Raw genomic sequence first — 24,542 nt, forward strand, 5'->3', positions numbered from 1 at the left:
ATCTCAATCTGCAAAGTAACTAGTTTCTAAAGTAATCAAAAAATAGTGTAAAATGTGTAATGTTTGCCTCTAAAATATTGTGGAGTATAGTTATAAAGAGGCATAAAATGGAAATACTCAAGTAAAGTACAAGTATGAAAAACCTGTTCTTGAATACAGTTCTTAAGTAAATGTACTTGGTTACATTCCATTACTGCTAGTATAAGCACCAGAGCTGTCATGCCCCTCAAATGTTTTGTTGAGGATTTTGTACAGTTCTGCTTTAAAAGGATGTGACAAGTCACCTTTCATTAAAGACAGACATTGGTTGCATCATTTATTTAAAATTAAAAATGTATCTTTTTGTCAATTAATTAGGTACTTTAATGAAGTCCTCGGAAATGAAAACATGTTTCAAAAAGCCCTTGAATTTCATTTTGCAGTGTCTGTATGAACCCTGTAAACATCAGCATGTTGGCATTGTCGTCATGAGCATATTAGCATGAGGTTAGCATTTAGCTCCGCTGTGCCTCAGTCCAGCCTCACAGAACCACGAGTATGGGTGTTCAATCTATTTACTCTGTGGGGCTACAGTTTCCAAGCATTCATAGCATCATATGACTCGCCTCATAATTATTGTTGTGCAGTCTGACACAGATTGCAACCAAGACTTTATTAGATCCATCGTGCACACTGTGGCATGCAGCAAACTTGTGTTGTTATTTTGTACATTTTATAGGCACCATGCAAAAAATAATGTAGTAATGTCCCCATGTTCTGATTACCCAGCATCCCAAGGGAGACATCCCAACAACTTGGTGACCTTTTGCTCGGGCTGCTGCAAAGGAATCAGAAAGACAGGATGGACTTTGGTCAGTGGCATGTAAAGAGTCATGTCTTTAAACCTGTAACGATAAATGTATTGTTGAGGTTTGACATATTTTTACATTTGTCTTGATTTCACTCTGCAGATGCGTTTTTCAGCCATCCATTCCTGGAGCCTTCATCCACCATTAAAAAATGTAAGCCCAAAGGTCAAATTCCCAAGCAGGATATATAGCTGTACTATACCTTCACATCATCCAACTGAAAAGCATGATTAATGGTGTATTTGTTCCCCTCAGCGTGTCCGGTGCCAGTCCCCAGCACCTCCAGCGCAGTGACGGACAGCTCATGTGGTAGCTCCCCATGCATCCGCTACAACTCCCCTCCTGTGAGTCTGATATTACTTCATAAATCCTCATTAAAAGGGATTACACTTATACTGTAACAAAGGTAATAAAATATTAACCATGCCTTCATGCTGTGCTTCGATTGTCCCTTTCAGTACAAGCAGTGCCTGAAAACATACACATAGTACCTAAAAACGGAAAATAAACACACCCTTCATCAGAATATATATATTCATTTCATAATACAAATTGCTAAGACACATTTTACTCCTTTGATTTATATTCTAATCTAAATACTGGTGGTTTAGCAACTGTAGCGACTGCTACTGCCATGCACAGCAGCAATGGGAACGCAGGGCAAGTTCATTTCCCAGGATGTCAGTGTTCTCTGTAACAATATGATTACATTAGTTTGACAGTCGGCACTGCCCTGTCTGGAAGCTTTAATTGCATCATTCAGAAGGAACACTACAACTTAATCCTCTTTTTCTCCTCTCTCTCTCTCTCTCTCTCTTTCTCTCTCTCTCACTCTCTCCCTCTCTCCCCCTCTCTCTGTCCATGAACACACAGTCTCTCCCAGACATGCAGACACTAGCAGAAGATGGTCTTTCATCCCCTCCGCTCGGCTCGCCCAACTTCCTGCAGCTGTCTAAAGAGTCTGCAGGCAGCACCAGCAGCAAAAACTCGTCCTGTGACACTGACGACTTTGTCCTGGTGCCTCATATCTCCACTGACAGCTGTAAGTGACAACACACATGATGCAAATACACCAACCCACTGCTGTATTTCCCCGGAATACAGTCACAGGTGTAACTCACCTGTCTGAAGCCCCTCTCCCACTGTACAAAACACCAACTAACCTGCAAGCATCTGCCTTTTGTATTTGATGGGAAAGGTACCAATGGGTATTCACTTCCAGGTAGTCTCTGCAGTAGTCACAGGTATTTATTGCCTCCGATTGGCAATGATGGAAATACAACACCCGGGTGAACATGCATATTTTAGCCCCTATACCAGTGAGATGCAATGATTCACTACCAGAAAATACCATCCATCTCCGCCCAAGCAGAACTTTAACATCATTGAAAATTGTAGTCTCCACTAAGTTTGAGAGTAAGACTGAATAAGAAAGAGATATATAGAGGAAAAAAACCCCACTGTAACATTTCGTTCCAGCTGTGATGTCAAACATCAGACAACAGCTAAAAAAAACATATGGGCATGCTCATCAGAGTCATGTACACAGCTCTTCTCTACTGGCAATGGGTTAGGCGTTTGTTGCTTATTTTTAGTGGCATTTCCAGTGTTTTTACCAACCTGTGTAGTTCCTTGGTGAATATTTTCAAGTTTCAAGAAGAAAATAATCTGTCATGCCCAGCGCCCAACTTTAAACATAATCAGCGCTAAGCTTAAGCATTTTATCAACCTTAACAAATTAACTTAAGGGCTCCGTGCGGGAGACAGCCTGTTGCAGCAGCTGTCACAATATTATTTCTTTTATGGGCTTTTATGGCTCTGCACTTTGTGTATCTTGTTTACTCTTTTTTAACTTGGTTTGCATCACTGCAACATTTGAGTTGCGTTGCACTGGTAGAGAGTTTTCTGTATTTTTGTGTGTGCTTTTTTATTTTACTTACCCGGTATTACTTGGACAATGGTCACTAAGACCCACAACAAGCAACTGCGCCACTGCGATGGAGCTGAGTTCCTTTGGCAGACATCCCAGAGGGGATATGGGGAGGCTGTGGCTCAGAGGTAGAGCGGGTCGTTCTGTTTTTGGAAGGTCAGTGGTTCGATCCCGAGCTCCTCCATGCAACATGTTGAAGTATCCTTCAGAACCCCAAATTTCTTCCAACGCTGTGCCATCAGAGTGTGAGTTCGTATGTATGGTTACTGAGTAGCAGGTGACACCATATACGGTAGCCTCGGCCACCAGTGTGTGAACGTGTGTGAATGTGACATGTAGTGTTGTAACACTTTGAGTGGTCAAAAGACTAGAAAAGCACAATGCAAGTCCCGTCCGTTCACCATTTACTATATGGCGATGCGATTGACAAGAAAGCCAGTGTAAAAGTCAGACAGGATCAAGAAGGACAAAATATTTAAAGCTTTTCTTATATTAATTGTTACATTTGAACGTGAGGTCGCTCTCCAACAAGGTGGATGAACTAACTCCCTCACTGAACAGCCAGCATGTTGAAAATGACCACACACTTTTACTCTCTTATACTAGTTGTATATACCTTTTGTTGTATTTATTCTTATTTTTATTTTTTTACTGCCCTGTACTTATTATTTCTGTCTTTGTGCTGCTACAACATCTAAATTGTGTGCCAGTGAGGCTTTATCTTATCTTTTTACATAGTGTACAGTTGCAGACAGATGATGTACACAGTAAAGGCCAGACTGTGTGGAAGCATCCATAGCCGGCAGTAGGAGGCAGGGTAGGGTGGGTGGGTGGGGTTAGTATATTCCCAGACTCCACTGTATATACTGTATGAAGTACACGTGACCTATGGACACTGAAATACGTGCCAGACATCTGCTCTATAGAAACACACATATGTCTTGAAATTGTACTCATTGACAGACACACCATGCCGTGGCTTCTAAACACATGTAGTGAAGTGATATTCACTACCTGCCAATGATACCTACAGCACACACACTCTCACACACATACCACGTCACCAAATCCCCAGCCAGTAAATTAGACAGCTGCTAACCATATCATGCTGTAATTGTAGACGTCAGCCCACTAACAGTCGGGACACACTCTGACACACACACACGCACACACACACTCACACACACACACACATCTACACATCTATCCACCTGCTAGACCTCCACTCAAACAGTAAACAGAGTGCAGAGTGTTCTGGTGTGTCAGCTGGCTTTCTGAGTGAGATTGAAGTAAAACCTGATGCACCTTCATCATTCTATTCTTCCCTTCTCTCTCCCTCCTCAGATGACCAGCCAGTTGGAGCGGGGCGTCGGCCGTCCAGTGAGTTCCTCATGTGTGGAGGGTGAGTACAATGCTACCCACATATAGATTTAGATATTGTACAGAAATCCAAATGTTTTGTATTTGAACATGTACAACGTCATCTGTCATCCTGTATTTTCGATCAGCATGACTCATAATGATGTCATGCTGAAAGCTATAAACAAAAACATTCAGTTCTATAAAGAGAAAGCAAATCTTTACAGGAACCGTTCTTCAGTGAGCAGTACAGCTATTGGAGGCATCATTGCTTTCACAATACACAGTTCATAGAGGATAAACTAGATGTTGACAAGAGTCAGAGAATAAAATAGACAGACTATCCAATGGAAGTGTGACACGATGCTGTGTCATTCTATTCCACACACAGCCCTGAGTTCATTAGTATGTGTGTAAGGTCATTTCTTCTCCTCTTCATGCGGCCTCCTTTGTTTCTTCCATCTCTGTCTCTCAGACCACCAGCAAAACAAGCTCCTCTCAGCTTTACACCACATCTCACACACACTCACTGTCCATTTGTCAGGAGTGAATTTCTGTGCCCACCTCCCAGTCTGCTTGATGAGCAAGTTATGAATCAGACATGGAGCCAAACAAGGTGGTGCTGCGCTAAATAAAGCACCTGACCCACCAGGGCTGCAGGATAAGAATAGACACGCACACTCACCAAAAATGTCCTGCAATAACAAAGTGTGAGTGTTCTCACTGTGCTTCAGCTGTGTGTTGGAAGATCAAAACATGCTCACATGTACTGCAAACACATGCTGTTCCCAACATGAGAGCACTTACTGACCTCTTTCTCTTCACCTTTAAATCCAGTTAGGAGCATTTCCTACTGATTCTCTCCATACCCAATACACACGCATAATCTCCAGCAGTTATATTTTACTGTTCCACCTTCTACCCTTTTAACTCTATACCACTTTATACTGCAGTTTTAAATGTCTCCCTGTAACGGAGATGAGGAAATACAAAGATGTTTGTTTTACCTCAACTTCCTTGCTTCCCTTTCAAAACAAAAGCTATCTGACTGTGTCTCTGTGGACAGAATGCCATCAGTTGCTGCTACAATGCATTTTATTTTGAAACCTCTTCAGGATTGGGTTATCAGCTGTGCAGGAATTTGTATAATTTCATAAATGAGTGGATTATGTGTTTACAAATCTGAAAATACGGCACTCATATCAGCAGGCAGCGGTATCCCTTAATCCCCAGTTATGGCTGGACTATTTTGGTGCAGAAAGAATGTACTAGTTATAATTATTTCTTTTAGAGAAAAGTTATAGTGTTGCACTGTTGCAAATTGCACTAATTTTACTGTAAGATGTTTTGTTGGACTGCTAGATTTGAGGTTTGTTACTATAACAGAGTAACTTTTGTTAAGTGAATTAAGTTGGATTACTAAATGTAGATTGCACTACTTTCTTTTTACTTTAGTGGAACAAGCTCTTGCATTAATTTTATTTAGGAGAGACTTTATATCAGACTGTAAAACACAGATTACCAGTTAGGGCAGGGCTATGTTTTGTCGGAGAATAATGCCCTGCAATGTATGACAAGTTTTAAAATGTTATTTTCAGTAAATTAGTTGTTATAGTTATTGAGTAATAAAAAAATAATAGTAAGATCAATTTAAAAAATAATCAATAGATTAATTGATTAATCGAAAAAAATAATCAATACATTAATCAATAAAAATAAATAATTGTTAGGTGCAGCCCTATTTAATACTAAAACTAATGCTAATGTATTTTACTGTCTGAAATTTGGAGAAATCCTGCTGCCATATTTATCTTATTACCACAGCATTCCTGCAGATCCTTAATAAGTTTCAGAGGGCATTCAATTCATTAACCTATAAATATGGCCTTAATTGGTATAACAATCTTTCACAAGTCTTAAAATGCTAAGATATAGGATGTAGGATATTATGATTTTTTTTTTTCTATCTCAAAATAATTGGCAATATCTTTTTTATTTTTCTATTTACAAAAAGTAATGTCTTGCGTATAAGAATAGAGGAACCAACAACATGAACAACATCCAATCAAATGAAAAAAAGCTTTTTATAATGAAAGGATACTTTTATGATAACATAACTTCATTGTTCCACATTAGAACATTGTAATTATTCACAGCATTCGAGGTTGATCATCAAACTTTTTAACTTTAACAAAAAAAGGCATTTTATAAGTATAAGTAATAATGTTGGTTCTTCTTTTTTTTTTCTTCAAATTTTACATAACGTAAAATTGGTCTTTGTATTCCCAAGTGTCATTAAAAAAGTCTGTCAATTGCCTGCAGTCAGACATGGCTTCACACTTCCTTTATCTCCCTGCTTGCATGTGAAAACAGCCTTAAGGCCCTGACACACCAAACTGACATCAAAGAGCTATAGGCGACTAAGGAGACTGTTGTTTGGCCTCACATTATGTGTGCCTCGGCCAAAAAGTTATTTTTACTTTTGTGTTAGGGTGAGAGTAAATAACTCCTTACTAGCAGACAATGGTCATTTTTAGTCTTCATTCAAAAAGGGAAACTGGAAGACCATTGTGACGCTAGTCAGCCAATTAGCGCATTAACAACACAATCCAATGTTGAAAAAAGGTACAAGGTAACTTCATTGTAATTTTTCTTAAATGTAGTTTAAGAAGAAATTAAATGTTAAGGTGATTCTAAATCCTGCAACATCTCAAAGCATATTTACCCACACCACCATCCATCAGGACTAAAGATCTAAATCTTAAGCCTCATTTCCACTGCACAAAAAACCTGCATACCCACCTGCTAACATCTGGCTTTTTAATGCAACTGAAATGTGTACGATCAGCATTCACACCTACGTCAAATTACTCTGCGGTAGACACGGGTTTTTATTGACGACGGCTCTAATCGGCATTGATGGGAACACAACACCAGGGGGAACACAGTAATTTGAGCTCCGTAACCGGCAAGATGAACCGTCACTAATTACCCTCTGACTCCTCCTAAGCTACTAAAACACTGATCCAAATACATTTGCACCGAGTTTGAAAGAGACTGAATAAGTATGTGATATATAAAAAGAAGAAACCACTGTAGGGTTTTGAAAGACCTCTGTTCCTGCTGCTGTCTACTGTTTACCTGTTCTCCGGCCTGTCCATGACATTGCACGGACACACTAATAAAACAATACACATAAATGCACACAAAAGGTGACAGAAAGGCAGACTCCTGTGCTGAGGCGATGTGTTCACTGGAAGTGGGAATAAAGTCAATCTCCCATATTTTGTTTATCGTCTGAAAAACCTGTGTTCGCATGCTAATTTGGGTGGAAAAGGGGTATTATCTTAAAGAACAAGTTTGTTTCCACTTTACGCCCTCTGAACTTTAACTCTTTGCTTGCTTTCCTCAATTCTGTTGCCCTTCTTGTGTGCTGAGCTGCACTGCCAATCAGAGTGATTTTATTCAGCAATTACAAAAGCACATACTGAATCAGATGACAAAAAGCTAACAAGGCCCAACAACGTCCACCGGTGCAGGACACAGTGGAGCGACCAAGGCAATGGATGCTCACTGTCGGCTTGGTGTGTCAGGGCCCTTAAGCTAAAGTGTTCTCTCCCATCTCTGTCCCCGTTGTCTTTGCAGTCACTCTGTTCTGTCTTTGTTGTTCTCTCTCAGCCCCCTCTAACTGTTCATGCTGCCAGCTTTACTCACTCTCTCTGCCGTCCTTTTACAGCTCCCTCTATAGTGACATCTGTTTTCTGCTTACATTAATTAGTTAACCATTGACACAGGTTTTTCTGGTGTTACTAAATTGTCCTCCTAAATCACAGCCCTGTTTATCCTCTGAGCTCCTAAATTGATTGGAGTGAAGGAAGAACATAGATGGAGGGAGAGGAGCACAGTGTTTTCTTGGGCAGATGGAGCAGTGAGGGAGATGTGTTGCGAGAGATGATTGTTGTAAATAAAGCTAGAGGTTGGTGGATGTAAGAAAGAGATAATATAAGGACATGGAGGAGTGGATGAGTGAATACAGAAGTGACACGATATATATATATTTAAAAAAAAGAGGCTAAAATTGTTTGATCCCATCCCCCTCTCCAGGGTTACTTGGCAAAAAAGCAGGTCAGTGGAGTGTTTTCAGCTCCAGTCTCTCTCCTCTTTCTTCTCTTTTAAAAAGCAGCTTCTCACTGACCTACATATTGTCTTTCTCCTTTTTTTATCAAAGAAACAACAGCACACAGCATTTCTGTCCACATTAAGCCTCGACTGGGATCTGCGAAGCTTTTTTAGCAACCTGGGGAAAAATAGAAAGCCTTCATCATGGGTTACTGTATAAAATGTCTTCTTCTCGTGTGTGGAGATGAAAAGCACGTGGTCTGGTTTATATTTTAGAATTGAGGAAACCCAGCAAAGCAACTCCTCTGTGGTTCTTTGTCTGGACTAGTCATTGCCTCACGTGCCCTCCTCCTCTGTCCCCCTATAGACCCTCCCAGGCTCCACATCATTACATAATACTGGTTTCAGACTGGTGCCGCTCTCTAACAGCCGTTTTCTTCACTCCTCCTCTTTTTTTGTATTCTATATGTACGTAAAGGTCCTCTGTGGGTGACACGGTCATGACTCAATGTTCGGGAACATTTTGTCTCCTCTGGAATAACAAAAGAATGCAAATGAGCTGTGCCGCTCTGCACTTCCCCTCCTGTGTGTGCTCAACACAGAGGAGGAGCCTTGCACGTGCTATTGGCCGGCCCTGCCTCTAGCCCTGCCCCCGGCAGAATCAGCTTCAAGCTGATTGGTGCTGCCTTTGTGTTTACATGTGAGCCCTTTTTTTTTTTACCAACTGACTGCCCTCCTGATCAGCCAGCCCAAACTCAAGTTCCTTAAACTGCTTTCTCACCAAAATAATCACAGAACTTTAAGCGGTAGAAGAAAAATCCCTACATTCTATATTTGTCCTACTTTATATTTTATTAATTACACAAGCAGATTGGAGTTATTATGGGTGTTGATACCCCTGAAGATCTCCGGCAGATATGGAGGCAGCAGCACTATCGAGCGGACTGGCTAACTGCCTTCATCTCCCCGTTCTTACCCTCTAGGCAGCTGCAGCCCATCCCCGGACAGACATCCATGGTGTCCCCACGGGCCGAGACCACCCCCATTCCTGTTCCCACCCAGATCCGCAACTACCAGCGCATCAAGCAGAACCTCTCCAGCAGTCCGACAACCACGCTGTACAGCTCCCCGAGGTAAGAGCAGCCTCTGTGGGGTCTGAGGGTGAAGGAAGCAGCCTGACTTCACTTTCATTGTATCTACCTTTTTACTGATTGGTATTGAAACACCTGGAATGGGCGCCTCTTTGTTGATGTGAACTTGTGTGACTAATGTTGCACTCACTGACCATGAGTGAACTTTTTGATGAGCTAATGAAAGCCTAGACTGTTATTTCATCAGCCATAAAGTTTCTCTGATATTACATCAGATTTAGGGTGTACCTGCCTGAGTCTGAGGCATCTCCCTGCACAGCTGGGAGGGTTTGTTGATGGTTTTATGAGAAGACCTTGTTACATAGGAAGAATACAGTTTTTGGTCTGAAACAGAGAATACTCAAGGCACTGTCGGCCTCAATCAGCTGTATATGTGTTTATTAGTGAAAGGTTTTATTGTGTTGGCTTCTGGGTGGGTTTGTGTTCATTGGGCTTATTTTATTGTTCTATTCCTCCTGTGGTAATTGTAGCTATGAAAACGAAGATTTGCACAGTGTTTTTGGAGTAACAGCTTGTCCGAATGAGAATGTAGAGGATGAGTACTGTCCCTTACCCCTATAGGGCATTTCCATCAGCACTTTTGGCTGCACCGGTTTATGTTCCCTCTGTCGTTTTAACGCATGAACTCTGCAGTAGAAATGGTCCACCAGTGCTTCAAGCTTTATTTACGCTTATTGTGATGTAATTTCTTGGAGCATCTTCAAATGCCTCATATCCCTAAAATCTGCACAACCCAAAAGGTTATGTAGGTCATAAAACATCATTGTTTTTTAAAAAAAAGTATTGAAATAGTGTGATTAAAAATAATAATACAAAAATTGGACAGTTGTTTTAAATCACATTTTACAAAATATAAAAACATTGATCCAAAAGATTTTTTTATACAGAAAATATTTCTGAAAACTCCAAAGTTATTTGAACCATGTACATTATGTAGTTTTTGAGATATGCTTATTAATATGAGCAGAGTGCAGTGAGGCAGTTTGATCTGCTTTCATCATTCATTCATCTGATGACACTGAATTTTTGTGTTGTTTTCAGCACATGTAACTGAACGCAGTGATGTCATTACGAGTATACAACGTTGACACAGAAGACAGAAGCCTTAGCTTCTACAAAAAGAATGAATGTTCTCGCTATTTTGTAAAGTGTATTGATCTATGCAAACAACAATGACTGGCTGTTACGGGGAAATTCTGATGTAATTTCGGCAAAATACTGCATTTGCATCACATTGTAAGGTAACATAACGCCATGACTTGATGACAGGGAAGACAGAAGCCATAACTTTCTGCTGCAAAAAGAATGATCCTGCTATTAAGGTGATTTAAGATCTATTCAAACAAGATCATGCAAACAATGACCTCTGGCTGTTGTTAAAGGGTTAAACATGCTGTGTCCCAAAACAACAATCTCTAGAGCAGGTCCAAAATGACACCCAACCAGCTCTACTCTAAGCCGGACACAGTGAGGTCTCGCTGACTACAGCCAACCCCTGATGACCCTGACGTGTGTTACAACACTCAGCTGATGTCTGTGCGGGTGACGAGAGGGAGAAAAAATTAAGATATTAAGAAATATATAAGTAAGATATTTTTTTGGCTTTTTTCGCCTTTATTTGATAGGACAGAGTGTATGTGTGAAAGGGGGAGAGAGAGGAGATGGCATGCAGCAAAGACCCGAGGCCAGAGCCGAACCCGCAACCACTGCGGCGAGGACTCAGCCTCTAGCTTTATCCCCCGAGCCGCTGGTGCCTCAAGAGAAAAACTTTTGAACCTGTCTGTGTGTTCAGCTCTCAGTATTTTTTTAGTTTCTAACTGAATCTCTGTGGTTTTGAGTTAAGGTTCTCTCGTGTGTCCTGTTTGTACTTAAGATATTTGCTTTATTTGACTGTTTCATGTTTCATTAGGTCTTGTGTAGTCTTTGCAGCAGCAGGTAACACTATTCTCAGCAGCCATACAAGGGTTTACTAACTGGCAAAACTGGCTAAAATGAGCCTAAGGGAGAAAAAAGACGTCACCTGAGAGAGCTGAATACCTGAATCGTTGATGAAGCACTACCCTCATGTATCATTAACCCTCTGAATTAGTTCAGTGTTGGTGTAGACAAAGCCTTTTCCTCACATCTCTGAAAATGGCTTGAATTTTACTTGCACTATCTTTACTTTGTGTTTTTGTGATGTGTGTTTGTGTTGTCTAGGTCTGGCACAGTGAGGCGCTCCAACACCAGTCCTATGGGGTTTCCCAAGGTGGGCTCAGGGTCCCCCAGCTCTGCAGATGTTCCTCAGACAGTAGGCAGGCGCCTCTCCACCGGCAGCTCCCGTCCCTACTCCCCCTCGCCTCTGGGTAAGGACATGTCCAGACATGTCTCTAAGCACATCATCCTTTTAATAACACCTTCCAGACATGAAGCGAACTTGTCTAGCAGCTCATACTGAAAATAACTGTTTTTGTAGTGGGCACTATTCCCGAGCAGCTGGGTCACTGCTGCTGTCACCTGCAGAGCCATGAGCCTCGTAGCCGCAGCTCCTCAGGAGGTCAGTTCCTCTACATTGCTTGGTCACTGGGTTAACCCACATCTAATTAAGTCTCATAACATTGAGTGATGTTATGAGACTTCTCCTCTGGCGATAACATTCTAAGAACATGGTGATGGATGTTCAAAACACTAGCAGCTTTATTTCTATTGCAGCCACCGCACTAGCCGTCATTATTTCCAATCTAAGGCCAAATAGGTGTGTTATGTGAGCGATAATGGACATGCGATTGTGGAATAAAAACTTCCGGATGATCCACTCAACTTTTGAAGAGTTATGTGATGCAGGAACACCTCTTGTAGCTCCTGCTGCATAATGCCTGAGAGAGCCAGTTCCTACTGACAAGCACATAGCCATAGCATCATGTGACCTAGAAAAGCCAAAAAAGTGTTTCCATTGCAGTGCTGTGAAATATTGCTTCTTCAAATAACCTGAAATACCACTTATGCAAGCATAAAACTTTTTTGCAATAAATTGGAGCTTTTTTGAAATTGACGTTTTTCCATTAGGCATATTTTATAAACAGAATTTCAATTTGCGCAATTTGAGGGTTAATGGAAACCCGCCTTATGTATTACACACAGTAGATGTCAGTCAGCATGCCCCCAGTTTGGAGAAACAGGCTGGGGTCCAACATGGAAACAAAGCAATGTATTGCAACATTGTAACATAGGTTACCAACCTGAAAAGTCTCACCTAAAAAAATCAGTTTATGTGTTTCATATTGAAAGTATTTTCACCTTTACCTTTCTGTCAGACAGCCCATTGCCAACAGAAAGATGTTAACAGCTTCAGTTCCCCATCTTTGCTCTCATTATAGCCCCTGACTCCATTGAGAAAAACAGTCATTTTAGCTCTCTGAACACAGGAGCTGCTGGTCTATTGCTGCTTCAATCAATTAATTTGTGTCTTTTGTGAATCTGTACTAAACCTTTAAACGCCAAAGTCACACAAGAACCCAAACAAAATATCTGATCAAGGCAGAGATAGACCAGCAGCTGCTGTGTTCAGTAATGTTTAAACACTGTTTTTCTCAATGGAGTCTGGCTTTAAGAGAGCGATATAACAGCTTCATTTTTCCATTGGAATTCACTGTCTGACATTAAGGTCAAGCAGTGAAAATACTCTTAATATAGCATACACCTAAACTGATACATATTATTTTAGGTGGGATTTTTTAAGGTGGCTAATAAATGTTTTGCTGCTGTTGTTGGTCTCAATACTGCTTCTTTAAAGGTGAGGTGCATCGACCAGCATCTACTTTATGTTATATATTGTCCATGGATAAGTATCCCACACAACCCCACTTTAAAACATCTGAACTCTCCCAAAACACCTACAGTGTCAAAGCTGGGGTGTGTAAGATGTTCCATATGGATGCACAAAAAGAAAAGTGTAGGTTACAGTTAAAAAAGCTAAACCGAACAGGATATAAATACATATAGCCCTTGCCTAAAGGCCAGAATAATATGAGATGCAGTATTAGCATTAGCTGCAGTTAGGCATTGTTTTGATTCTCTTTTGTGTGTCATGACCTCATCATTGACAAAGTGCACTTTTTAAAGTGTCTGATGATGCTGTTATATTAATAGTATCAATGTGTTACAGTTTCTTCTGTTTGTGTAAAGAGGTTTGCGGTTGTGGTGACCATTTTATTAAAAGAGGGGTAGTACAGTCTGAAATGACACCTCAGACAGACAGACAGACTCGATCAGTCACAATATTACACAGGCTGCTTATTATATTGCTATACATTATATGCTTTATTAACCTGAACTAAACTCTAATTGAGTCTCTCTACCATTTCTAGGTTCCCCAGTCCCATCTTCTCAGCTCCTGGGGGCCCGGCTCCAGAGCGCCCCCACCCTGACTGAGGTTTACCAGACCAGGCAGAAACTGCACAAGCAGCTGTCAGACCCTGTTCAGCCGTCCTCCTCCTCCTCCTGCAATCATTCCCCTCAGCTCGGCCGACCAGTGAACCTGGGCTCCTCCCCCACCAAGCTCCTGGGTTCCTCCCCCCGCACGTCAGACTGGCTGCAGAAGTCCCCACTGCCAACCATCATCGGCTCCCCGACTAAGGTTAACTACAGATATTTTTATGTGTGCAGATTATTAATTCCACATAAACATAAATACCAGTTGTTAATGTTTACCTGATGTATTAATGTCCTTTCAGACCATTTCGGCACCGTTTAAGATCCCCAAAACACAGGCATCCTGTAACTTGATGGCACTGGCGGACAGCCCTGTGCCAACCAAGACGTTGGCGGACGCCCGGGATATCTGTGCCCACCATTGCAGCCCGTACCTCAGTGGGCGCCCGGCTGCTCCCGAGGCCAGCAGGACCTTCGGCAGGTAGGACTCACTGAAAGCACATCCTCTGTCTGTCCCCTCTGCTCGCCCAAAGTCTGCCTTCACTTTGACTCACTGTTATGACGGACATGATGCTGTTCAGGTATTTAAAGTACAATTGATCAGTAACATAGCTTTTAAACTGAATGAAGCTTATTCTACATGTTGGACTCGATACAAGAGTTCCTGGAAATGTGATTTTATTTACCTGCTTGCTTTATGTAACTGGGTTTTATATGACATATGAAAATGTGTTAATTCCCAGGTTTGAATCAGATGCTCCTCATGTCATGTATGTTTAGGGCTGTACCCATCTCAGAATTATGCCAGACGAATCGGATTCGTCAGTTCAATACAAATATTTTATCTTAAGTTTGAACGGGGCTCAGCAGGACGTTAAGTGTGACGGCGGCATCCATGTAATATAGTAATCAAGCTAACGGCACTAACGACAGAATGCAAATGCACAACAACATTTTTACCGAAGAACAAAAAAAACAAGACTGTGTCATATGAAGTTGCTGTTATCTGTAAATTCACCACTTCTTCACCTTATGATGTGGTCTGTGCTGCTGCAGCTGCGGGTACTAAGAGGTACTTAAAGGTGACGGGGACACAGTGCAGACCACTAATTAGTCAAAGAGAAATGTCACTGCGTCATCAATGTGTGGCACGCACTAAATACCCTGAACAGCGCAAACAGCTAAGCTATTAGCTGTGTCCCAATTCAGGGTCTGCATCCTTCAGAGGACCCAGCCTACACGGTCTACGGAGGCGACTCCTTCGGAGGCACCTCCGAAGACTGTATCAACAGTTGTTAAACAACATAATTTTGTGTGCTTTTGAAAGTTGTGCTGACGTGACCCGTGGTTTCCTCTGCAGGTCTGTGAGTACAGGTCGTCTGTCTGAGCAGCCAATCAGAATCACTTTGGGTGGACAGGCCTATCAGGGCAGCACTGACAGCCTGAACGCAGAGCGACCCATGGACACAGGTATGAGCACACTGCTGCACAATTTGGTCATTTAGTCAGTATAGAATTACACAAGTCGTGTTTGTCGTGTTCTTTCACTGAAAAAGTTCTGTATAAACAAAATGTCAGAATAAAACTGTTCATTGACAGTGCATTTAATGTTTTTTTTTCTGTAACTATGAAGACTAACTTAACTTTATTTAAGCTGCATCCTTAACCGTATGAGAGAATGGAAACAATCAGATTTCTCCTTCCAAAGCCCCTGCAGGTCCCAGTGGGCTGGTTCACGGAGGTTCAGCGAGTCCTCGTACCGTCCTTTTCACCGTGGGTTCACCGCCAAACAACAGCACTCCTCCTACCTGCAGTCATCTGGGCACACGACCACGCACCACCTCGGGTGAGGACATTTCATCTGAGCTGAACTTGTGTCTGTTGTCAGACACAGTCAGAAGCAGGAGGGCTGTGAGGGGTTCTTAGTGAAGATATTTGTTTGGAGTATTTATCCCATGATCCTCCCTGTCTTTCTCTCAGTGGGCTCCAACAGTTCAGCTGGCTCCCTGTGTTCCACCAGTGGTCGGGTCTATGTCGGCTCTCCTCCAGGCATGGCTATGGGCTCCTCTCCTCCAGGAGGTTTTGGGGCTGGGCAGGTTGTCCCTGGGACTGAGGGGGCACCCAGCAGCCTGCGCTATGTTCCCTATGGGACCTCCCCTCCCAGCTTAGAGGGATTCATCACATTTGAGGCCCCTGAGCTGCCCGAGGAGACTCTCATGGAGGTGAGGAAGTGTGAGGTCAAATGTCTGCTGTCTATTTCTCACCATTTAACAGAGAAAATGATCAGTTAGAGTGTGTTTCCACATAGTGTTTTCCGTCAGCAAAAAAAAGTGTAGGCAGTGTTTCATCCTGGTGCTTTTCTGTTAATGACATGTTACACAAAGGTTCTATGACAACAATATCTGGACACTAGCTCATGTTAGATAGGTTGTTAAAGTAACTCTATGTTAACCCAATTTTTTGTTCGAAAAACATTCTGAGGATGGTGCAATGCAACCAATGCAATGCTCCATTAATATTTTCAGCTAGTAACATTTTTTTGTTTTGGTTACCTGGATGTTCTAATTAAAGTTTGGGTAGACATTCTCTATAAACATCAAAAAATGTTAAAAATGTTGTTCTTTTTAACATATCACTTTATATTACATTTTCAAAAAAAAGTCTGTAATCTCAGGCCTTAGTAACATGTTCTAATTATTGCTTTGAAAATGATCTTCCTTTGTTCTCATGTAACATTGTGGGAATGTTTTGTATGATCTGTCACCTCTTAACAACCATCAACAAACCATCCTCAGAATGTTGCAATTATAAAGTTGTGTTAAGTCAGCATTTAACCTTACGGGGACATTATGTGAAATGATGAACATCATTTAAACCTTCTTTGAACATTAAATTAAAATGTTTTAATTGCAACTTGTAGGTTACATTAGCTAATGTAACCTTTCTTTTTGGGGAGTTTTTCCTTGGGTGATGTGAGGGTCTAAGGGCAGAGGGATGTCGTACACTGTAAAGCCCTCTGAGGCAAACCATGTTTTGTGATAATGGGCTATATAAATAAAACTGACTTGACTTGACTTAATGTTGTGGGAACGTTTCCTCTTGGCTGGGAACCCCTTTATACCTGAGCAAATTGGCTTCCTTTCATCCAAAAACATGTGAAGGCAACAAGCAGCTGTACAAGATATGGCCCCAAAAATAGCAAGAAATAAGTAAAAAGTTACAAGAAAACCTTGCCTGAAAATAATAAGAAAAAAATATTATATATGGTAGGAACATTAAAATCACCCTCAAGAAAGTGCTTTAAAAATCTAATATTTATGGTATTTTCTGTAATATAATTTTTATGTTTTGGGCATTTTTACCTTTATTGGACAGGGTAGAGAGATAGTTGAAAGGGGGAGAGAGAGGGGATGACATGCAGCAAAGGGCCATGAGATGGAGTCGAACCCACGGCCGCTGCAGCAAGGACATTGCCTTCATACATGGGGTGCCTGCTCTATCCACTGAGACACCAGACGCCCATGAATATAGTTTTCTGTACATTTTCCCTCTTGTTTTATTCATATCTTATAATCCCCACAGCTATCTTTCAGATCATTTCCTTGTCACGTTTTACTGTGTTTTTGCAGTTTGTGGGACATTTGTTTACATGTTTTTTTCCTGTGTTTTTTAAAAGAATTTAAACTAATTTTATCAGATTTAAATGCTACTGAAGAAAACTGATGTCAGTCAAGATGTTAAAGGGTTCAGAGTGTCGACTACACATTTAACAATAAGCTTACAACGTGTACACTGATGAAAGCACTGAAACAACTTTCAGCTTCCAGCCGATCTGCTCCCACAGATAGTTTTTCCTGTCTTTTTTGTGATGGTTCCTGACTGACTGATCATACAGTCACTAAAGAAGTGGGCAGTGACATCATCGGGGCCACACAAAAAAGCCAGAGCGCTCTAATAAAAGGTGCCAGTGGTCAGAAAAAACGCTATGTGGACGCAGGCCCTCAGACACCTTCATGACTCACTGGTGAACTCTGTTTCGTCGTCTTCTTTGTCCTGTCTGGTCCAGCGGGAGCACACAGACACCCTGATGCACCTCAGGATGATGCTGTCATTCACTGACTGCGTACTGGAGATGGCAGCAGTGCGAGCCGGAGGAACGGAGCTCGGCGTGTCGGCTGCCTCCCTCTACCCTCCGCAGGACAGTGTGGTTGTGGACCAGATCAGCCAGCTCAGCAAAGAGTGGGGGTAAGCACTGGCTCTGTGGTAGTCTCATACAGTTAATGATATCGCACAGTCTGAGGAGGCTCTTTGTTCTCTGCTGCTGTATTTTATACTGTATTTGATGTATACAGGAAATCATAAATGGTATGGTTGTGCTGCCCCCTACAGGCAGGTGGAGCAATTGGTGCTCTACATGAAGGCAGCTCAGCTCCTGGCTTCCTCTCTCCATCTGGCCAAGGCTCAGATCAAATCAGCCAAGCTCAATCCTTCCACTGCCGTCAAACAGGGTGAGGACATTTCATCTGCCATCACTTGACTTAAACTGTGACTAGTGTGCCAAACTGGAAACTATGGCTGAGATTTCATCCACTTCATCAGCAGCACAGAGACACTGTAGTTCTGTAAAACTTACTTGTGTTTATTAATGTATTATTCACTGTCTGTTGACTAATTTTTGACTTTCAAATACAAGTTTATGCAGAAATACCAATCCACGTCTCTGTCTCCTCTCAGTGGTGAAGAGTCTGAATGAGCGTTACAAAAGCTGCATCTCCCTCTGCCGGCGGCTCACCGACAAACTCAACCACTTCTTCTCCGATAAGCAGCGCTTTGTAGATGAAATCAACAGCGTCACTGCAGAGAAGCTCATCTACAACCATGCAGTGGAGATGGTGAGTCTCAGATACAGATGGAAAACATGTTCAGGGCGCAGAGAGACAACTTGACTTGTCTGGTACAGGTTTCACAACACAACATGTTTAAAAAATTGCAGCAGTAATCTATACTGTTCAACCTAATGTGGTGCTGTGTGTGTGTGTGTGTCTGTGTGTGTCTGTGTGTGTCTGTGTGTTTGTGTGTGTTAGGTTCAGTCAGCAGCTCTGGATGAGATGTTCAAGCAAACAGAGGATATAGCCTACCGCTACAGCAAGGCCGCCATGCTGCTGGACGGCCTGTCCAAGATCCTACAGGACCCTACTGACATCGAGAACGTGGTCAAGTGTAAGTCAAACACACATGCACACACACACACACACACACACACACACACACACACACACCACACATGGTCCTTCTCAATAGACCTCATGCAGAAAACATTAATGTGACCAGACTGAGAATGAAATTGGCACAAGCCAGATAACCAGTCCAGGGTTTAAAGAAACTTATTTGTTTCTTTAAATGACTTGAATTAATATGTTGTTGTTTTTTGTGTTCTTCCCACAGACAAGGCGAGCGTAGACCGCAGGATCTCCGCCCTCTGCTACTGCACTGTCACACTCTATGAGTAGCAGCCCACACGCACACGCACGCACACACACACACACACACCCACCCCCACAGGGACCATGTCCTAAAACTATTGACTAGCATCGTCATAAAGCTGCTGTTCCCTCCTGTAGCAGTTGAAGCACTTTTCAGCACCTTGACAGCTTTCATCTGTATTTCTCATCATCCGGGCTGCATCACAGACTGAATGCTGACCAGCAACTGATGCACAAACTTCCAACCAAAGACGACAATGGATGCAGAAACAAAAGGCTGAAACCAGATGTGGATGTAATGCATGAACTTTCAGGTGCGTTTTCCTTGAACGCTATGATGGTGGAAAACCATCTGATCAACAATAAAACAAACTAATGTCCATCTTTCAGGATATCATGTGTTTTTACCAGAAGAGACGGACGATGGACAGGACTATGAGACAGTGTGGTGGTCTTTAAGAGACTCCTCATGAAGCAGTTCGTGTTTTTTTTAACCTGCTTATTATATGATATCAGTGGTAATTTACTCTGTGTTTAAGTTGTTATTATCTTATTTATTGGTTCAGAAGAACATGGATGTTTGATTTTCCTGCCTATCTTGAACCTCAAGTATTGGAGTGAAAAGAAATGGAAGAATTGAGCAAAAGGCTTACGGCCAATCACTGTAACAGATCCAGCAGCATGGATTTTTACACAAAACAAACTCTTGTTACAGAAATCAGACAGCCATGTGAGCAACAGAACCTGGAGATTTGCTTGTTTTTTATTTTTCTTGTGTTAGCTCAAGCACTTTACTGCGGACTGAGAGAAAGAGACGTGTGTCTGTACCAGTTCTGAAGATAGAAATGTGAAGCCTGATCACTCCTGCTCCCGCCCTCAAAACTCATGTGCTCTGTATGCATGATAAACAAGTCCAACGAATGCATACATTTCCCACAAGGCGAGCAAGCAAGGAAACTTGTCTGGGAATCAGTGCTGTCAGCCAAAATCAGCTGGCTACAGCCCAGCTTTGTGGGGCCTCCTCAGTCCTGATCAGCGAAATGTTTAGCAGAACCACTTTTCTCTTGTTAGCTGGTTTACATGAATATATTTGAAGGGGCATGTCACAGATTTTACAGCTGAAAATCAGTTTACTTGACACAGGGAGGCCGCATCAGCCTGTGAATTGAAAAAATATCCTCTGTGAGTCCGACAGGAGCTTTCTGAAGTCTGAGTGTCATTCAGATGATGTCATGACGGCCATCTTAATTTTGGCTTGAAGATTTCAACTTTTTTAACAGATAAGTATAAAGTGTTATAAACAGGCAGTGTGGAGTTAGAAAAATCTAGGCGTTACCACAAAAGAAAAGTAGAATGGCAGATAAAATCAGGTTGCATTATGAGAGATGGAGGTTATTGGAGTGTTTTAGGATCTTGACCCATAGTAGAAATTTAAGTAAGGATTAGGGCTGTCAGCGGTGCGATATAGGTGCACAACATGTAATATTTTGTTAATTGCCAGCTGGCATTCCTGTCTTTAACAGGCTGTACCAGGCTGAGTTTTAGAGCTACTGGAGAAACTAGAAGACCCGATAAATCAGGTTGTACCATGTCATGCTAGCTTCTCAGGAAGGGGGATAAATAAAGCTCCAAAGTTAGGCTAAGTTTTGGCAATTTAAAAACAGAATGGCCACTTCACAGGGGTCCCTTGACCTCTGACCTCCAGGTAGCTTAATGAAAATGGAGTCTGTGGTTACCCATGAGTCACCCCTTTATAGACACTTCATGCTAGTCCTATGCAGATTTTTGCTGTCATTTGATTCCTATTTAAGACAATCTGCAACAATTGCTTTACCTTGTCAATATGAACTTCATAATTGTTTTGTAACACAAAATAATGGATTTGAAAACATGATTTTAAAAATGTGATTAATTGCAATTAAGTATTGAAATTCTACAATGAATTTTGATTTAAAAATGAATTGTTTGACAGCCCTAGTAAGGATATATCAACCTGTGTAGCTTCAAATGTGATTGTTGGAATATCCCTTAAACTCCAGATACAGTAGGTATATCTGGGATATGAAAAATTATTATATGGGCTATAATTTGCACATAGCCCATTTTAAGGCTAACCTTTTCTTTTCCACTGACATGACAGATGTAGGTGTTCTTAAAAATTAAACCAACTTTATTTAAAAAAAGACTTCAAATCTCAGAAGGACAGGGCAGAGGAGCTAACATCACCTCTCTAAACCCTGGTGGAGTGAATAGTGAAACTGAATGGTCACATTACTTGACAAGTTATCTTAATATGTTTCATTTGACTAAAATACTACAGCTTTTTATGTTCTGTCAGTATCTGTAGCTCATTTTTAACAAAACTTGATGTTTGCAAATGTGTACATATTTGTGTGTAGTGCATGTGATGATTACTTTGCCCTCTTTTTGGGAGGGGAGTGAGTGCGTGTGAGATCACAGTTTGAGTTTAGGGGGCGTTGATGCTAGCATCAGATGGCCTGCTTGCCAGTCAAAGAGCACAAATCTTTCTATGTACATAAATGACTTTGATACATTTTATTCATGTCTGCCAAGGGTTTGATAAGGAAACCTATTTTGGCACAACAGGGGTGCCAAAACTCATGGCAGCTCCAAAACTTTCCAGAGAACTCTTTCTACCAGGACTGTTCATTGTTAAGATCAACACATTTGTTCAAATAATCTTCTGAGATGAGTGTGATGTCTTCAGATTTCATACTCCATTTCCCAAATGTTGTGATGCTTGATCAATCACAATCTGCACTGCCTAACATCCCCTCTGTCCCTCTGCCTCCCCTCAACTCATCTGCTGTGCTCCCAACGGTGTATGTACTGTATGTGTGAGTGTATATAGACACGCGTGTGCTTGCCAGGTGTGCATTAAGGCCAGTAGTATACAGTTCATGATGGAAAAGGAGGAGCCATCTTGTGAAAGCACACGAAGGCGTCCTCCTGTGTACAGGTGTGAATACATTCTTTCTCTGTAAAAATGTATAAATGCATTCACAGGCACCCACTGCTCTCTGGGCCTGTTTCTCTCATGTACTGTTCTTTTTTTAAAACATATCGGGGTTTCCGTTTCTCTCGTCCTTGTCATGAGCACTCTGAACCACACAAAGCCTTTTACTGTTAACAGAGTGACGAGGGAGGGACGAATAAAGCTGATGGAAAGCCGCCGGAGTGTTTGCTCTGTACTGTTCTGTCCATGGACTGTGTTTAGATGAAGCATGGGTACAAAGTCTGCATTTTACCCTGTAGAACCTTTAGAACCTTGATTGTATGTACCATTGTTTTGCGCCTCTCCAGCTTGATCTGAATGCATTCTGAAAAAAATCTGCCATCAGACTCATGACCCTGAAAATGCAACACTTTCCAAGCACCAATTTTTCAAAGAGAAATGTTAATGTTATACTTGTGCCCTTCACCAGGGCTGTCTGTCTTTGTTATTAAAAAGAGACAAAAATAAAATGTTTTGCCGTGTTTTATTCTAAGTTTGTTTTTATTTAGCCTCATTCCCTCTGCACAAAGCTCCTGCTAACACCTGCTACCATCTGGCTTTTTAATACAGTTGGCATTCACACCTGGGGCAAATGACTAGTAGTCACGGGTATTTATCACCTCTGGCTCTGCTCGCCATTGATGGGAACATCTGGGTGACATTGAACAGACACACCAAAACAACCCACCCACACACAGAAAGGCAGATTCTTCTGCTGCAGAGCCATGTACACGGCTGTGCTCCACTGGCAGTGGGAAAGCACTCTATAGCCTTTTTTAGCCATATTAAACAGTAGCTACTCCTCCTTGGGTCTCCATTATTTTTATAAACAATCTTTTATTAACTAGATTACATGAATACATATCCGTAACAGTCATACTAACAGAACAACTAAACACATTAAAACACCAATACAACACACAACAATCAACACAAACTCAAAGACCGTCTAATACATGCAGTAGCTCTGCATGATTTATCTCTGCAATAGTCAAGAAAATAAAATACCTGGAAACTCAGCCACTAAATCACAAGAAAAAGTACATAGATAGCTCAAAATCCATGTCATATCTTCAAGACCACCAAAAGTATATATCATATATAGTGTTCTACACTATTCCTTGTGTACATAAATCAACAATCTTATTTTTTTATGAAAACATATTGTATTATTGGTAGAAACCTCAGGAAGAGCGACTGAGGAGGAATCCCTCTTCCAGGACAGACGTGCAATAGATTGTGAAAATCGTTGTGAAAAATAATTAAATTACAGTGGATGAAAAAATGACAGGAAAAAGAAAGAGAGATGAGAGAGAGAGGGAGGAAGAGAGGGATAAAGATGCACATCAGCAATAATGGTAATAATAACATAGCATATAACAATAGTAGTAATAAACCTAAAATTAATAAATGCAATGTATGATAGCATGTGATGTTACATGCAAATATTGTAAGCGGCAATAACAGTCCTATGTGTATATTAATAGTGGAGGCATGACTAATAATAATGGCGATAGAAGATGGCGTCGAGCAAGATCATGACATCAGTTGCAACCAAGGCCCACAATACAGGCACAGCCACAGACACAAGTAAATACAGTGGACAGAATAAAACAAATGAAAAACAAACCAACAAAAAGAACGAAACAAAGGGACAATAAACAAAGAGACTGCCAGCACCCACTCAAAATAAAGAAAAGAAAATGGACATATACACGTCAACTCATTGATATGATGACATAGAATGTCCACTCATAAATCGAGAGACCAGAACCAAAGGGGATCAAGGCAGGCCCACTGTGAATTAGGACAGCAAAGTCCCAGATTGTGAATGCAGAACAAGAAGAGTCCAGTGCAAAAGACACCAAGATCAGTTCCCCATTGTGATCTCTCCCTCCTAATATGTTCTATGAAAGGACCCCAAATCTTATTAAACTTGGCATGGAAATCAGAGTGTACAGAATTTCCTCGAGATGCAGACAAGAAACCATGTTATTTAGCCACTTTTATGATGCAGGGAGGATAAATTGACCTCCACTCTCTTAAAATGCCAAACATGAGGGCTTGTTGTGAAGTGAAGGGAAGAACCAGAGAGCCGTTAAAGCAGCCTGATATCACCAACAGATTGTCCGGAACCAGTTATCTGTTATATATGACACTGTACAATTAAAAGATGTCAGCCCAAAAACTTGGGGGTTAGGGGCATTCTGTTCTGTGTAAATGATT

General features: G+C 41.5%; 1 protein-coding gene across 1 annotated transcript in view; it reads left to right on the plus strand.

Annotated features, from left to right (window-relative positions):
* The window catches only part of ulk2 (unc-51 like autophagy activating kinase 2), a 51,913-nt gene extending 29,115 nt beyond the window's left edge, over nucleotides 1–22,798 (plus strand). Inside the window, exons 10-27 of the mRNA XM_042486259.2 lie at nucleotides 769–851; nucleotides 951–1,001; nucleotides 1,104–1,192; nucleotides 1,722–1,890; nucleotides 4,123–4,180; nucleotides 9,240–9,389; nucleotides 11,607–11,752; nucleotides 11,863–11,943; nucleotides 13,754–14,022; nucleotides 14,120–14,298; nucleotides 15,178–15,287; nucleotides 15,526–15,663; nucleotides 15,798–16,039; nucleotides 17,884–18,062; nucleotides 18,207–18,325; nucleotides 18,552–18,709; nucleotides 18,902–19,037; nucleotides 19,263–22,798. Coding sequence (XP_042342193.2) covers nucleotides 769–851; nucleotides 951–1,001; nucleotides 1,104–1,192; nucleotides 1,722–1,890; nucleotides 4,123–4,180; nucleotides 9,240–9,389; nucleotides 11,607–11,752; nucleotides 11,863–11,943; nucleotides 13,754–14,022; nucleotides 14,120–14,298; nucleotides 15,178–15,287; nucleotides 15,526–15,663; nucleotides 15,798–16,039; nucleotides 17,884–18,062; nucleotides 18,207–18,325; nucleotides 18,552–18,709; nucleotides 18,902–19,037; nucleotides 19,263–19,327 — 2,422 coding nt within the window. The 3' untranslated portion in view covers nucleotides 19,328–22,798. The remainder of the gene's footprint in view (nucleotides 1–768; nucleotides 852–950; nucleotides 1,002–1,103; nucleotides 1,193–1,721; nucleotides 1,891–4,122; nucleotides 4,181–9,239; nucleotides 9,390–11,606; nucleotides 11,753–11,862; nucleotides 11,944–13,753; nucleotides 14,023–14,119; nucleotides 14,299–15,177; nucleotides 15,288–15,525; nucleotides 15,664–15,797; nucleotides 16,040–17,883; nucleotides 18,063–18,206; nucleotides 18,326–18,551; nucleotides 18,710–18,901; nucleotides 19,038–19,262) is intronic.
* The last annotated feature ends 1,744 nt before the right edge of the window (nucleotides 22,799–24,542 follow it).

Source organism: Plectropomus leopardus, chromosome 6 (genome assembly GCF_026936395.1).
Source record: "Plectropomus leopardus strain MGB_pleo_1.0 chromosome 6, ASM2693639v1, whole genome shotgun sequence".
NCBI classification, from domain to species: Eukaryota; Metazoa; Chordata; class Actinopteri; order Perciformes; family Serranidae; genus Plectropomus; species Plectropomus leopardus.